The 13,530-nt window shown below is 48.9% G+C and overlaps 1 protein-coding gene across 5 annotated transcripts in view; it reads right to left on the reverse strand.

The window, feature by feature from the left end:
* Positions 1–13,530, reverse strand: part of PARP11 (poly(ADP-ribose) polymerase family member 11) — a 34,205-nt gene extending 20,675 nt beyond the window's left edge. Inside the window, exons 1-4 of one of the 5 annotated variants that reach the window (XM_077301817.1) lie at positions 13,397–13,525; positions 9,651–9,776; positions 8,232–8,352; positions 5,711–5,786 (exon numbers count right to left, since the gene is read on the reverse strand). In XM_077301817.1, the coding sequence (XP_077157932.1) occupies positions 5,711–5,786; positions 8,232–8,352; positions 9,651–9,776; positions 13,397–13,399 (326 nt within the window). In that variant the 5' untranslated portion in view covers positions 13,400–13,525. Of the gene's footprint in view, positions 1–5,710; positions 5,787–8,231; positions 8,353–9,650; positions 9,777–11,407; positions 12,707–12,823; positions 13,061–13,396 lie in introns of those variants that run through there. The other 4 variants (XM_077301819.1, XM_077301818.1, XM_077301821.1 and 1 more) reach the window with 4 other exon arrangements.

Consider the following 13,530-nt stretch of genomic DNA (forward strand, 5'->3'; position numbering starts at 1 on the left):
AGTTTTTTGCCACGGAAAAGCTCTTCCCCGGCCCAATTATTTAGGGTAATTAGATCTCTTACTGCCATTGAGGGGCGCCAAAATACTAGACAATTGGCACTCGGCTGTGAGGCCTTAGCGAGCTATTTTGCGGAAAAAGTCTTGTCACTCCGCCGCAACCTTCCCGCCACAATTAATACAGTGAATGAACTGGAGACCTGTTGTCCACCTTGGGCAGTGAAGTTTAATGGCTTCAGGCGACTCTCTCTCTCCGAAGTTGCTAGGATCGGTTAGGGCGACCACCTGCCCCCTCAACCCCTGTCCTTTTTGGCTCCTCAAGGGAAGTGGCCAGGAGATAGGAGGCCAGCTCAGAGAAATCATCTACTCCTCCCTGAGTTTGGGGGAGCTTCCTGAGCAGCTGAAGGAGGCAGTGGTTCGCCCTCTCTTGAAAAAATCAACGCTGGACTCGCAGGACCCTGCCAACTACTGCCCAGTGTCGCATCTGGCGTTCCTGGGCTGCGGCCCACCAGCTCCTGACGTTCTTGGAGGAAACTTCAGCACTCAATCCATATCAGTTGGGCTTCTGTCCTGGCCATGGGGTGGAGATGGTGCTGGTCACCCTTCTGGATGATCTCCGTCGCCAGTTGGATAGAGGCGGGTCAGGCGTGTTGGTTCTCCTGGACCTGTCAGTGGCCTTTGACATCGTGGATCACAAACTGTTGATCCACCGCCTCGCCGTTACAGGGATATGGAACACAGCCTTGTGCTGGATACGCACCTTCCTCCAGAACCGGACCCAGAGGGTCGCGGTGGGGGAAGAGTTCTCGTGACCCTATAGACTCCTTTGTGAGGTCCCACCAGGCGCAGACCTCTCCCCCACATTGTTCAACATCTTTATACGCCCTCTGGCACAACTGGTACGGAGCTTCGGGTTGGGTTGCCATCAGTACGCTGATGACACCCAGCTGTATCTCCTCATGGACAGCCACCCAAACTCCCCCTCGGACCCATTCACCAGTTGTTTGGAAGCAGTGACTGAATAGTTCAAGCAGAGTCGTCTAAAACTCAACCCCTCCAAGACGGAGGTCCTATGGCTGGGAGGCAGAGGACAGGACCAGGCAGTGCGCTTACCCCCCCTGGCAGGAGCGTAACTCACCATCATGCCCCAGGTCCAGAACCTGGGTGTGACCATCGATGCCTCCCTTACTATGAAGGCTTTAGGTCAAGAGAGTAGCGGGCCAGGCATTTTTCCATCTTCGCTAGGCCCGACTACCAGCGCCCTACCTGTACCCTGATCACTAGGCCACAATGATCCACATGACAGTCACCTCCAGAATAGATTTCTGTAACTAGTTCTACGCTGGCCTACCCTTGTCCTTGATCCGGAAACTTCAGCTAGTGCAAATGCAGCTGCTTGGGTCCTCACTAATACACCTTGGAGGGCCCATATCAAGCCAGTACTGAGGCAGCTGCTTTGGTTGCCAATTGCTGCCCGGATCAGGTTCAAGGTTTTGGTTTTGACCTTTAAGGCCTTACGCGGGTTGGGATCCACATACCTGAGGGACCACCTGTCACCCTATGCCCCCAGCAGGGCATGCTCTGCGGGTGAGAACCTTCTGGTCGTTCCCGGCCCCAGGGAAGCACGCCTGTCCTCAACCAGGGCCAGGGCCTTTTCAATCCTGGCCCCTACCTGATGGAATGAGCTCCCGGGTGAGCTGTGGGCCCTGCGGGATTTACCAGCTTTCCACAGGGCCTGCAAGACGGAGCTCTTCCATCAGGTGTTTGGTTGAGACCGGGGTCAACGAATGAGAGCCATCAACCCCCCCTCCTCCCTTGGGGTCTAACAGACTACATCTCCTCCCCATTCTTCCCTACTGCTCTGATAGCAGGGGGTATGAACAATGAAAAACTTTTACCACAATGTTGGGATTGTTTTTAAAGTCTTTTAATGGGTATTTTAATGGGATGAAGACTCCTGTTACCCGCCACAAGCCTATGGGGAGTGGCAGGAAATAAATCTAACAATGATAACAATAACAATAATAATAATAGATATTCAATGGTTGGAATATATTCAACTTTTATCCAGATTTAAACTTGAATTTCCCCAACAGGTTGAAGTTGGGTCCTCATTTCCTGAATTTAAAAATATCTTATTTCAAGGTAAACCACACCTGCATGGTCAAATTTACAAGTTGTGGCTGAAATATGATACTGAGCCGGTTAAGAAGAAGAAGAAGAAGAGTTGGTTCTTATATGCCAATTTCTCTACCCGAAGGAGGCTCAAAGCGGCTTACAGTCGCCTTAGAATCACAGAATAATAGAGTTGGAAGGGATTTCATGGGTCTTCCCTTTCCTCTAAGTGAGGCTGAGAGATCCTGATATCACTGCTTGGTCAGAACAGTTTTATCAGTTCTGTGGTGAGCCCAAAGTCACCTAGCTAGTTGGATGTGGGGGAGTGCAAATTCAAACCCGGCTCGTCAGATTAGAAGTCCACACTCCTAACCACTACACCAAGCTGGCTCTTGTATGATTAAATGGATGCAAAATATAGAATGCAATGTTTCAATGGATGAATGAGAAAGAATGTGGGTTAAAATACCTAAATTGACAAAATGTCAATCTTTAAGAGAAAATTAGTATAAAATATTTTATCAGTGGTATATTACACCTAAAGTAATCAGAGGTGTATGAAAGTAAGAACAATTTGGGTGAAACTTCATACCATATTAGAAACTATTTATCATATTAACTTTCCTATGAAGCCTGAGCATATGTTGTTAAATGTATGTCCAGAAAATCTACCATGCCAAGGCGCAGTTTTTTTTCATGCTACTACAGCAGTGAGAATGGTTCTGTTAAAAGAATGGAAATCACAGCAATTACCATCATTATCAATTTGATTTGACAAGTTGGCAGAACTTTCCCAAAATGGCTAAATTAATCAGTATGGTTAATGGGAAGACTGAAGATTTCCAAGAACAATGAATGGCCCTATTACGCAGATGATTAGACTAAGCGGCCTATTAGAGCAGGGTCTGGAGACCGTATCACTTAAGTTCCAAAAACTGTAAATGTAGCTTTATATGATCTGAGGGTCTTAGTAGACCATACTGAACATGAGTCTGCAGTATGACTCAGTGGCTAAAAAGGCAAATGGGATTTTGGGCTGCATTAAAAGAATTATAGTCCAGATCATGTGAGGTCATCTCACTGCTTCCCTCCACTCTGATTAGACCTCCACTCTGATTAGTACTGTGTTCAGTTTTGGGCACCACAACTGAAGAAAGAGGTATAGAAACAGGGTTATGTCCAGAGGAGGGCCACAAAGATGGTGAGGGGTTTGGAGACCAAGTCGTATGAGGAAGGGTAGAGGAAGCTTGGTCTGTTTAGCCTGGAGAGAAGATGACTAAGAGATGATATGATCACCATCTTCAAATACTTGAAGGGTTGTCAAATAGAAGATCGAGCACAATTGTTTTCTGTTGCTCCAGCGGGTTGGACCAGAAAAAATGGGTTGAAATTAATTAAAAAGAATTTTCGGCTAATCATCCAACAGTTCCTGACAGTTAGAGCAGTTCCTTAATGGAACAGGCTCCTTAATGTAACAGGCTCCCTTGTGGGGGGGTCTCCTTTTTTGGAACTTTTTGAGCAGAGGCTAGATAATCACCTGACAGAAATACTGGTTTTATAGAATCATAGAATCCTAGAGTTGGAAGGGGCCATACAGGCCATCTAGTCCAACCCCCTGCTCTACGCAGGATCTGCCCAAAGCATCCTAAAGCATCCAAGAAAAGTGCGTATCCAACCTTTGCTTGAAGACTGAACTTAGGAAGATTGTCAGTGGGTGGGCAGGAAGGGATGTGCCAGTGTTTGTCTCCTGTGGCCCTTCCTTGCATACCCAGGGAATTGCTGATCACCACTGTGCGATAGTAGGTGAATTTCATCCAGGCTAGACTTGATTCTGCAGATGTTTGCTGGAGGGATCACTTGGGCATGAAATTGGGGACAATGTAGGTGGGCAGGTAGTGAATTCCAGCATTGTGGGGAGTTGGATTAGATGACCCTGGATGTTCCTTCCAACTCTATGATTCTATGGAAGTTATCCCTGTGGTTCACCTTGTGATTCAACTGCAAATCAGAAGAAAATCCCATTAAATTTACTAGCCTTATGAGGTCAAGTTCATTTGCCTGTTTGTGTAACAATCCATGGATGGAGTGCAGCAAGTAAGGAGAGAGACTGTGTGCTGACTGGGACTGAGGCAAGAGTTTGCTGGTGGACTGGGCCTAGAGGGGTAAAGCAGACTTCAAAATACTGAAACTGTTTTCAGTGGTAATCCTCCAGAGGGGAGGCCATGTTACTCTTCTGCAGCAACATTAAACAGTCTATTAAAGAATCAGGGGCTGTGACTTTGTGAGAAAGCCTCATTCAGGCCGCAGCATCTCCACTTAAAGGGACCAGGCAGTGGGTAATGTGAACAATCTCTGCCAGACCCTTAGGAGAGAGGCTGTCAGTCTGAGCAGACGTTAATGTCACGCTTATTGGCCCTGCCTGGGGGAGGACGGGGACGACACCACCTTCCACCATCTTGCCATTCCTCGTGGGGTTGCTCCAGAAGTTTCAGAATAGGGACTGGTAGGTTTAGCAATACTTTTCCAAAGCCTCCTGCCTGAGCGAGGTTCTCCTCCCTGACAGAGCCCCCTTTCTACCCTTCACCTCCCCACTCCCTTCCTGTCCCCAACCAAGTCTGTAGGCTTCCTGTACCCCTTAGGGGGCTGCCAAGGACTCTTCCGAGGGGGTCGAGCTTGTCCAGGCGGAGGAATTTCCAACGGAGTCCTCCCCATGGCTCAGTCCTTTTACTTAACTGTTCCCCGGGGAGCAGGGGCTGGGGCTATTTTCCCTTCCTCCTCCCTTGTGAGCTCACCCCTTGGTGTGGGACAGGGAAGACTGGATCTCCTCCTTCCTGTCCTCTGCCCCGTCCCTGGAACTGCCCTATGTCCCAGGCTGGGCTCTGCTGTGGGGGTGGGCTCGCAGCAAGTAGCTGCCAGGCAGCCACAGAAGTGCCAGCTTGTGCTGCACCGGTTTCAGCTGGGCTCCGGGTGTTGCTGGTGGGGGCAGCCAAGGTGACATTGGCAGTGGTGGTGGCAGCAGCCCCAGCACTGGCTCCCTGGGGGTTAATGGCAGAGCACTGGCAGCAGACAGGTGGGCTCCCGTCTGCTCAGGGGTTGGTGTGGACTAGGGCATTCCAGCCCAGGAAGCCTGGTAGCCACCAGGACCCTTAGGCCCTCATTCCTGGACAATTACTGTCCTTGATGGACAAACAATCCAATTCAGTACAAGGCAGCTTTGTGTGTGTTTATTTCGGCAAAAGCTTTTCAGCAGAGCTTATGATCTGATGAGGTGAGCTATGGCTCACAAAAGCATATACTGGAATAAATGAATTAATCTGTTTAAACAGCACTCTTTTTCAGTGGTGCAAAACAGCAGATAAATATTTTGCCTTTTTAGGTACTTTAGAAATTGTATTAAGGTATTGCAAAATTTCTGCATCTGGATCTGGTCCTACAGAAAGCATGAACTTGCCATGCCTAACTGTGGTCTAGTTTTGCCAGGCTGCTTTCTTTTGCACTTCAACAGATGTGCTAAGAGGGGAAAACTGCCCCCGACGTTATCATGGGAGGGCTCTACAGAGATAACTTTGCAGAACAAGGAAAGCTGAATTCACTCTACCTGAAAGCAGTGATAGAAAATGGAGCTCGCTTTATGGGACGTTGTTTTCCTGTTGTCAGGTTAGTCTGTTTCATCCCTGTGTATCAAACCAAAGTTAATCAAGGACCACACTTTGCCAAGCACAACGTGCCAGAGCTGTACCACCCAAGAACGGTAGCCCCCACACTATGCCAAATGTCTGTTCACTAAAGCTAAATTGCACTGATCTCTTTGAATTTAAATGCTGCCATAAAGGACTGGAAAAAAATTAAGAACCACTATGAAAACCACTGCATGCCAGTTGACCACCTCATTGTCCCCACTGATGACAGCACTTTGCCCTTCCTTAAAGGAACACACCTGGTCCCTTTCCTTCAGAGAGCATGTGCCGGCCTCATGCCCAGGGGTCCTGGCCTGTCTTCCAGCCATGCCGTCGCTCAGCCTCATCACAAACACTAACACAGACACATTTCTGCCCCGTATTCTTCTCTTTTCTCTCCTATCCACTTCCACCTTCACCAGTGCTGAGGAGCACCGTGAAAGCATCAACTGGGATCTGAGAGACCCGAGTTTGAATCCCTGCCCTACCATGAATGTTTGCTGGGCAAACCTGGGCCAGTCACCAGAGCCAAAACCACCCGATTTGGTTTTGACCTTGTACCTCATGAATCACTTAAATCTGATTCAAAATTCTTAATACGATGACTGAAAAATTCCTTTGCTCTCATCCTACTGTGAATCCCGCTTAATGCCTAAGATTCCTGCTAGCCTTTGTGATTTCAGTGTTTTTCCCTTGGTCACAGCAGCTACAGGAATAAGGGCCAGAACAGGTCTCAATATTCGTGACCTGAAACATCTCCTTGCCTTTTTCTGGTGAACTGGATAGTCCTTTTTCTGCATAGTCCTTTAGATCATTTGGCCTTCATGCTGCGTATTCTAGAAATGAAGATTCTTGTAGTGGGAAGCACAGTGGATTTCTGATGGCATGTTATGTGATTCATGTTATGTGATTTTTTATGCTTTGGATCCAGACTAAACTGGCAGTGGTCACCAATTCCCCCTTCCCACCCTCCTGTCACTCATGTCTACCTCACCTGTACTAGGTGCTACTTTGGTTGCTCAGAGCTGTGGACGCTTTCACAAACATGTGCCAGCCATGACAAAGGAAGGAGCAGAAAAGGATTTAAGAGTTCCCGTGCAAGCAGGGCAGAGCACCACGCTGTCTCTATGAGGATGCCAGGCTCTGCCGCTGGCGTGTTGCTCAGGGTGTGAGAGATACGACAGAAACAGGAACAGAGAGACTAATACTTAGAAGGGCAGACAAGTTTACAACAAAAAATAACAGCCGACATTATAATAAAGAATGGTGGGAATTACTCCACAGGAGTACATGTCTTCTGCATCAGAATGGCAGTGATGATGGGACAGAAGGGCCTAGGCTGGTTTCTGTGGCATTGTAAACAAACTGTACTCAACACCCTTGAGCTCTTCTTCCACATTAATTGTACCTTGTGTAATACATTCAAACAGTTTCCCACTGAAAGCCAAGCTCTTACATTTTGGATGAATCCAGAGGGATGATTTTCTGAGATTTTCAATTAAATCAAGAAAGCAAAAGTGTGGAAGATTTCTCTTTATCAGAATAATAACTTCAAAGGGAAAAGAGTTGTAGGGAAATCTCTGTAGCCTACTTTGAGTCTCTATGATTCCAGGAAGGAGGGGGGTCTGCAGGCTCTGCTCCAGAATCAGCCCCTCCCCTCTGTGTGTGTGTGTTTGTGTGTGTAGAGTTTAACTATTCTTAACTATACTCTGCCTTTCTCCTGTGGTGATTCCTTTATGGTCATAAGGTTAACTTGAAGAATTCTACATGTAAATAATTATTAAGCTCAACTTCAGCTTTCTCAGTTGTAAATATGTGTGCTGTATTCATCATCCACCTTGAAGAAACCACAGATTCTGCTACACTAAAGGAAGAAGGTGGAACGTCCTGCATCTGGTGAGTGCTGGGATATTACCCCAAAAGAAGAGACAGGCTATCCCATCTCTAACAAGGGTATGGTTAACAAAGAGAAAGGGGAGGAGCCAAATGGAAGAGGATGTGGAGAGCAAAGGGGGAAAGGAGGTCTGTTGGCCACAGCCCACAAAAACATGAAACCTGGTTGGCTGGAAAGATAAAATGGCAAAGGGGGAGAATGATTCTGTCAACTGCTTCAGTCCTCACTGGGAAACAACAAAGCTGTGTATAAATAAATAAGCAATGTTTAACTCTTTTCCAGGGGGAAAGGCAAAAGCAAACAAACTTTTGTGCTCTCTCCTGTGTGATGCGGGAATTCCTTTTTCAAGTAAAGAAAAGAAGGACAGAAGTCATTCTGTTTGCTGCAACAGAAGACTTATGCGCCTTGTCATCAGCCATAGCATTCTCCCATAGCATTCTCCTAATTATGCCAGTTTTGGCTTAGCCCCTCAACGCAGGTTGCTGACAACCTCCCACAACTAGGTTTGCCACAAAAACCTGTAAAGATATAAATAAATAGACATATACCTGAAAAGTCTAATCTGTAGGTAAATTTTGCAGTTGTGAAGCAAACAGAGTCCTGTGGATTCATTCTGAAGCTCCTTTCAATATCTTCTGTACTCACTGAACAGTGAGTATTGGAACCAGTCTTCAAAATAAACAGACAGCATATTTGGAAAGGTTTTGTACTGGGGACTTAATACTTATCCCATAAATAACATTTTGGTACACTACACATACTTGATCACAACACTTCTTCCAAAAACCTTGTAGGGAAGGACAGCAGTGGTATGGAAAGAGACACAGATGCCCGTTCAATGCCCCTTCTTGAGAGTGGAGGTGAGCTCATGTGCAGTTCTGCTACATATATTCTGCACCAACTTCTTCCCTAACCTCGGCTACAAAGAAAACCCATCCCTGCTATGACATTATCCAATTTAAATGTGATTAAACCGTTTGTGTAATCTATTCCACTCTGTATTTGTGTGTTAAGAACTGACGCAACATGGACAAAACAAAAGAACAGGGGCACAGAAACTAAAGTGGAACTAACACGAAACAACTGCCAGGGGAAGAAGAGGGTGAACTGCAAAAAGGAGGGGAGGGAGCAGCAGCATTATAGGACTCTAAAAAAACTGCCCCTGATTAACAGATGTCTTGCTCAAAAGCTCAATTAGATTTGTCAGCCTCTGCAGCCTTGACTTGTGGGCCAAGTCTAGGCCCATCTTGTCTGATGTGGGAAGCTCAGCAAGCCCAGCCCTGGCTGGTATGTAGATGGAAGATGGAAGTCCAAGGTTGCTATGATCACATACTACCTCTGGACATCTCCTGCTCGAAAGCCCCATGAGGGGTCACCATCAGTCAGTGGTGGCTGGATAGCAAGCAAGCGAATGAATAAATAAATAATCCAACACAAATAATGTGGAGTTGAATGTTTTCTTGCAATCATTGTATCAAGCCCCTACAAGCGGTATATGGTTCACCAGGTTTCTGGCCTGAATTGTATATGTGCTTGAGTTGCCTGTTGATCCAAGCTGAGAACACACCTGGAAGCCCCGTACTGTGTTAACATTGCTTTGCTGGAAGGCCTGACTGAAAAACTGTGGTTAGGGAAATGCCTCATATCTACCACAGACTTCTACATACTTAAAACCCTGTAACCATGTAACTATTCACATGCATGCTCACAACCTATGAAGAAAAGCTTAATGGCCCTAGGAAAAAGGGATTCCATTCCAGTCCTATATCATGGCCAGTCCGGTCCTATCTATCAGAGACCTCGGGCTTGATATTGCTCCCTTTGGAGCATACATCCAGTTACAGACTGGGCTGGCCACTGTTTTTAGCCTCACTTGCCCACCTGCAAACTGGGAATAATGATAAATGGTAAGGATGAGATAACAAAATGTTGACTGGAACATTCTATTTACATATTTAAATGAATACCTCAAACATATGCCACTTCCCACATTCAGCCAAGTAAAACCATCCCCACTGGGTGTCAGTTGTATCCATTTCTTCAAGGAGACTTCCAACATTTTGAGAGAATTCATCACCACCTTGAAGCATTTCCTGAAATAGTAAGTACAAATTATGAGTATAATTCTATTAACATACTTGTCTGCAGTTTTAAACATTTTAAATATTTTCCATGTTAAAAAGAAGTAGAATACAATCATAGAATCACAGAGTTGGAAGTGGCCATAAAGTAAAGGTAAAGGTATCCCCTGTGCAAGCACAAAGTCATGTCTGACCCTTGGGGTAACGCCCTCCAGCGTTTTCATGGCAGACTCAATATGGGGTGGTTTGCCAGTGCCTTCCCCAATCATTACCATTTACCCCCCAGCAATCTGGGTACTCATTTTACCGACCTCGGAAGGATGGAAGGCTGAGTCAACCTTGAGCCAGCTGCTGGGATTGAATTCCCAGCCTCATGGGCAGAGCTTTCAGACTGCATGTCTGCTGCCTTACTACTCTGCGCCACAAGAGGCTCTTAAAAAGAATTAGAATACAATCATAGAATCACAGCTTTGGAAGGGGCCATACAGGCCATCTAATCCAACTAGCCCAACTCCCTGCTCAATGCAGGATCAGATTCAAAGTTCCTGCATAGGCCTTACCTATACCATAGAATAGAGAAAGGCAAATATAAACTTTTTTAAAGGCCAAGGGAATGGCAAGCAGGACTACATCACCTAAAATACACCTACATTACAAAAGCATAAATCTATCCCTTAGCAGGAACTTTTCTTCTGCACAAATTACATATTCCAAAGAGTCACCTTTCAAAAACACAATCCACTGTCAAGTTCCTTTTCCTGGCAGGCATGGTTGCCGGCGGCCCACTACCGAGGCCTTCGCAGCCCAGTACTGGGCCGCAGACCTGGGGTTGACGACCCCCAATTTAAGGGATCACCAGCCCTTTAAACAAATTTGGAGTGAAACTGCCACTTGCAAAGGAACCATATTCCCTTCAAATTTAAAAGAACCCTTTAAATGTTCTCCCCCCACATCCACTTAAAACAACAGAGGAAGGAAGCAACTTTTTGGGGGCCCCATAAAATTGGACCACCTGGCACAATCATTTTGAAACTTGGGGTTGAGGAGAACACCAGCAGCTATGCTGCAGATTTATTTATTACATTTTTATACTGCCCTCTCTTGTGGCTCGGGGTGGTTTACAGCAGTGGTCCCCAACCCCCGGGCTCTGGCCCGGCGCCGGGCTGCGGCTCCCTCTTCCCACCCCCACCCCCCCGCAGCGAGAAGCTCGTCAGGCCACAAGCAAATCGGCTGCTGAAGCGGCTGATTAGCTCGCGGCCCAGCAAGTTTCTCACTTCGGGAGGGGGGGGAGAGAAGCTTGCCGGGCCGCAAGCTAATCGGCCGCTTCAGCAGCCGATTTGCTGGCGGCCTGGAGGGGCAGGGAGAGGAAGCTGCGGCCGCCGGCATGCGCGTTTGCACTGGGGCTGTGGGGCCCCGGGCCGCCCTCTCCCCTTACTCAGCAGCAGGGTCCACAGCAGCCGGAAGGTTGCGGACCGCTGGTTTACTGCATAGATTCATAATGGGGGGTACAATACTCTGGAAATTAAGAAACTGAATTCAGTAACTTGTAACAATATTATAACCATTCAAACTGTTAACCATAAAGCCATGATGTATTTATTGCCAGGACTGATGATGACTTGTGATGTATCTAGTGGGCATACCTGTTGTGGTGGGGTTCTGGAAGCCCAGTAGATTCATTGGACCCCACCAAAACCTTAGTGGAAGAGCTCTGTTTTGCAGGCCCTGCAGAATGGTGCTAGCTCCAGCAAGGCCCTGATTTCCCCTGGCAGCTCATTTAACCCAGTGGGGGCCAGGACAGAGAAAGTCCTGCCCCTGGTTGAGGCCCAGTGTGCTTCCTTGTGGCCAGGAATCACCAGCATGTTGGAATTAGTTGAGCATAGAGCTCTCTGGGGGGCATAGGCAGAGAGGCCTCAGATACACTGGGGGCAGCCCCCACAGAACTCTAAACTGATGTTACATTGAACCCTTTGGGGACCATTAACTATAATGGTCCCCATAGGGTAGGGTGTCCAAATTGTGACTCTCCAGATTTCCATGGACTACAATTCCTATAAGCCCCTGAGGCTCAGGGAGGTTCACATGAAACGTAGGGAACAAGAACAGTACATCAGACTCAATAGCTATAACGAATGGATAACAATAATGGTAGCAATAAACAGAGAGGATAACAATTCAAACAGAATAACATACCCCAGGTTGGTCAGTTCAAACTTTCATGGGTTCATGGAAAGGAGGGCTGGGGCAGGTGGATGTTAATTTTGGTCAACCTCAACCCAATGCCTGGTGGAAGAGCTTCCTTTTACAGGCTCTGCGGAATTGTCTGAGTTCCGTTAGGGTCCTGATCTCCTCTGGGAGCTCATGGGAACTGTAGTCCATGGACATCTGAAGAGCCATAGTTTGGCCACTGGGTATAATAGAACTAACAAAATTCAGGAATCCCAAATATTTACTGAATATCATATCAGTATAGAGATTCAGGAATTTTGAGAAATACAGATATTATATACCTGAACAAAAGAAAAATACTGTTTGGGGGGGGGGGGGTTGGTGACCTAATTATGCTCATCTGGGGAATTCTAAGAGTGGGCACTTAGAGACGGCTTGTGCATGGTGGTGTACCAGGAGATGACTGCATGGGTGAGCCAGAGCTTTGAACTTGGCCCTGGAAGTCAAGAGGCAACCAGGGCAACTGATACAGCACTGGAATTAAATGTTTTTAGTACATCTCCCATGTTAAAAGGCCCTGCTCAATTGTTGGCATCTCCTCTTAAAGACTTCCAGCGGCAGGGCCAGCATTCCTCTGTGAGTTCTTGCAGCCCAATGGGCATGTGGGGATCTAGATCTCTATTGCCCCCACCACATGGTGGCTGGGCTGCAAGAGCTCCCGCAGGACTGCTTGGTCCTTTCCAAAACTTGCAAGGAGAGCTGAAGGTGGTGTGAAGGGAAACGAGAACTGGAGCATCTTTCGTGTGACGACACAGCTAGGAACTGCCCTCGCGATTCCCCCACGGTAAAAATGCATCCTAAGAACCACCGGTGAGGCCAAACCCACCCACCGCAAGGGCTTTCTGGGGAGCGAAGCGGGGTCAGCGCCGGCGAGTGTTTGCACGGGGAAGCTGCAAGGCACGCCCGGGGGGCGACCTCTTGCCTGGAGAGCCCTCCCGGGGCGTCAGGGGCCGGGCACGCCCTCCGCCGCCAGCCGCACCTTCGGGAGAGGGAGCGACGGAGCCAAGCCCTCCGGCTGGCCGGCAGGGGGAGCCGCAGGCGCCGCTCTCCTGGGCCTCAGGGGCGGCAGGCTCCCCGGGCCCCACGGACACGCCTGCCCGCCCTCCCTCCCTCCCTCCCTCCCCGCGGCGGCCACGGGAGGCGGGTCACGAGGGGGCGGGGGGGCTGAAAGGCCAGCCGAGGGGCGCGGGGGGGGGCGGGGCGGCTGGAGCCAGGGCGGCGTGCCCACCCCCCTCCCCCCGGATGCGCCCCGGGCAGCGGCGGCTCGGGCCTGCGGGCGGCCTCCGCGTTGGGGAGCCCGGTCGAGCCAGGCGGCAGGCGGCGGAGTGCGGGCCCCGTGGGGGGGGGAGAGGCCTCCCCGCCCCCGCCCCCTCCCCGCCCCAGGGACGCACGCACGCACGCACCATCGGGCCCCCCCCGCGCGACGGGCTTGGCGGCCAGCTCAGCGGCCCCCCCGCGGCGGAAGCGGCATCTCGGCGGAGGCGGGAGAGAGAGAGAGAGAGAGAGGCGGGGGGGGGGGGGGGGAGGCCCCGGCCCG

Source organism: Paroedura picta, chromosome 10 (genome assembly GCF_049243985.1).
Source record: "Paroedura picta isolate Pp20150507F chromosome 10, Ppicta_v3.0, whole genome shotgun sequence".
In the NCBI taxonomy this organism is placed as follows: domain Eukaryota; kingdom Metazoa; phylum Chordata; class Lepidosauria; order Squamata; family Gekkonidae; genus Paroedura; species Paroedura picta.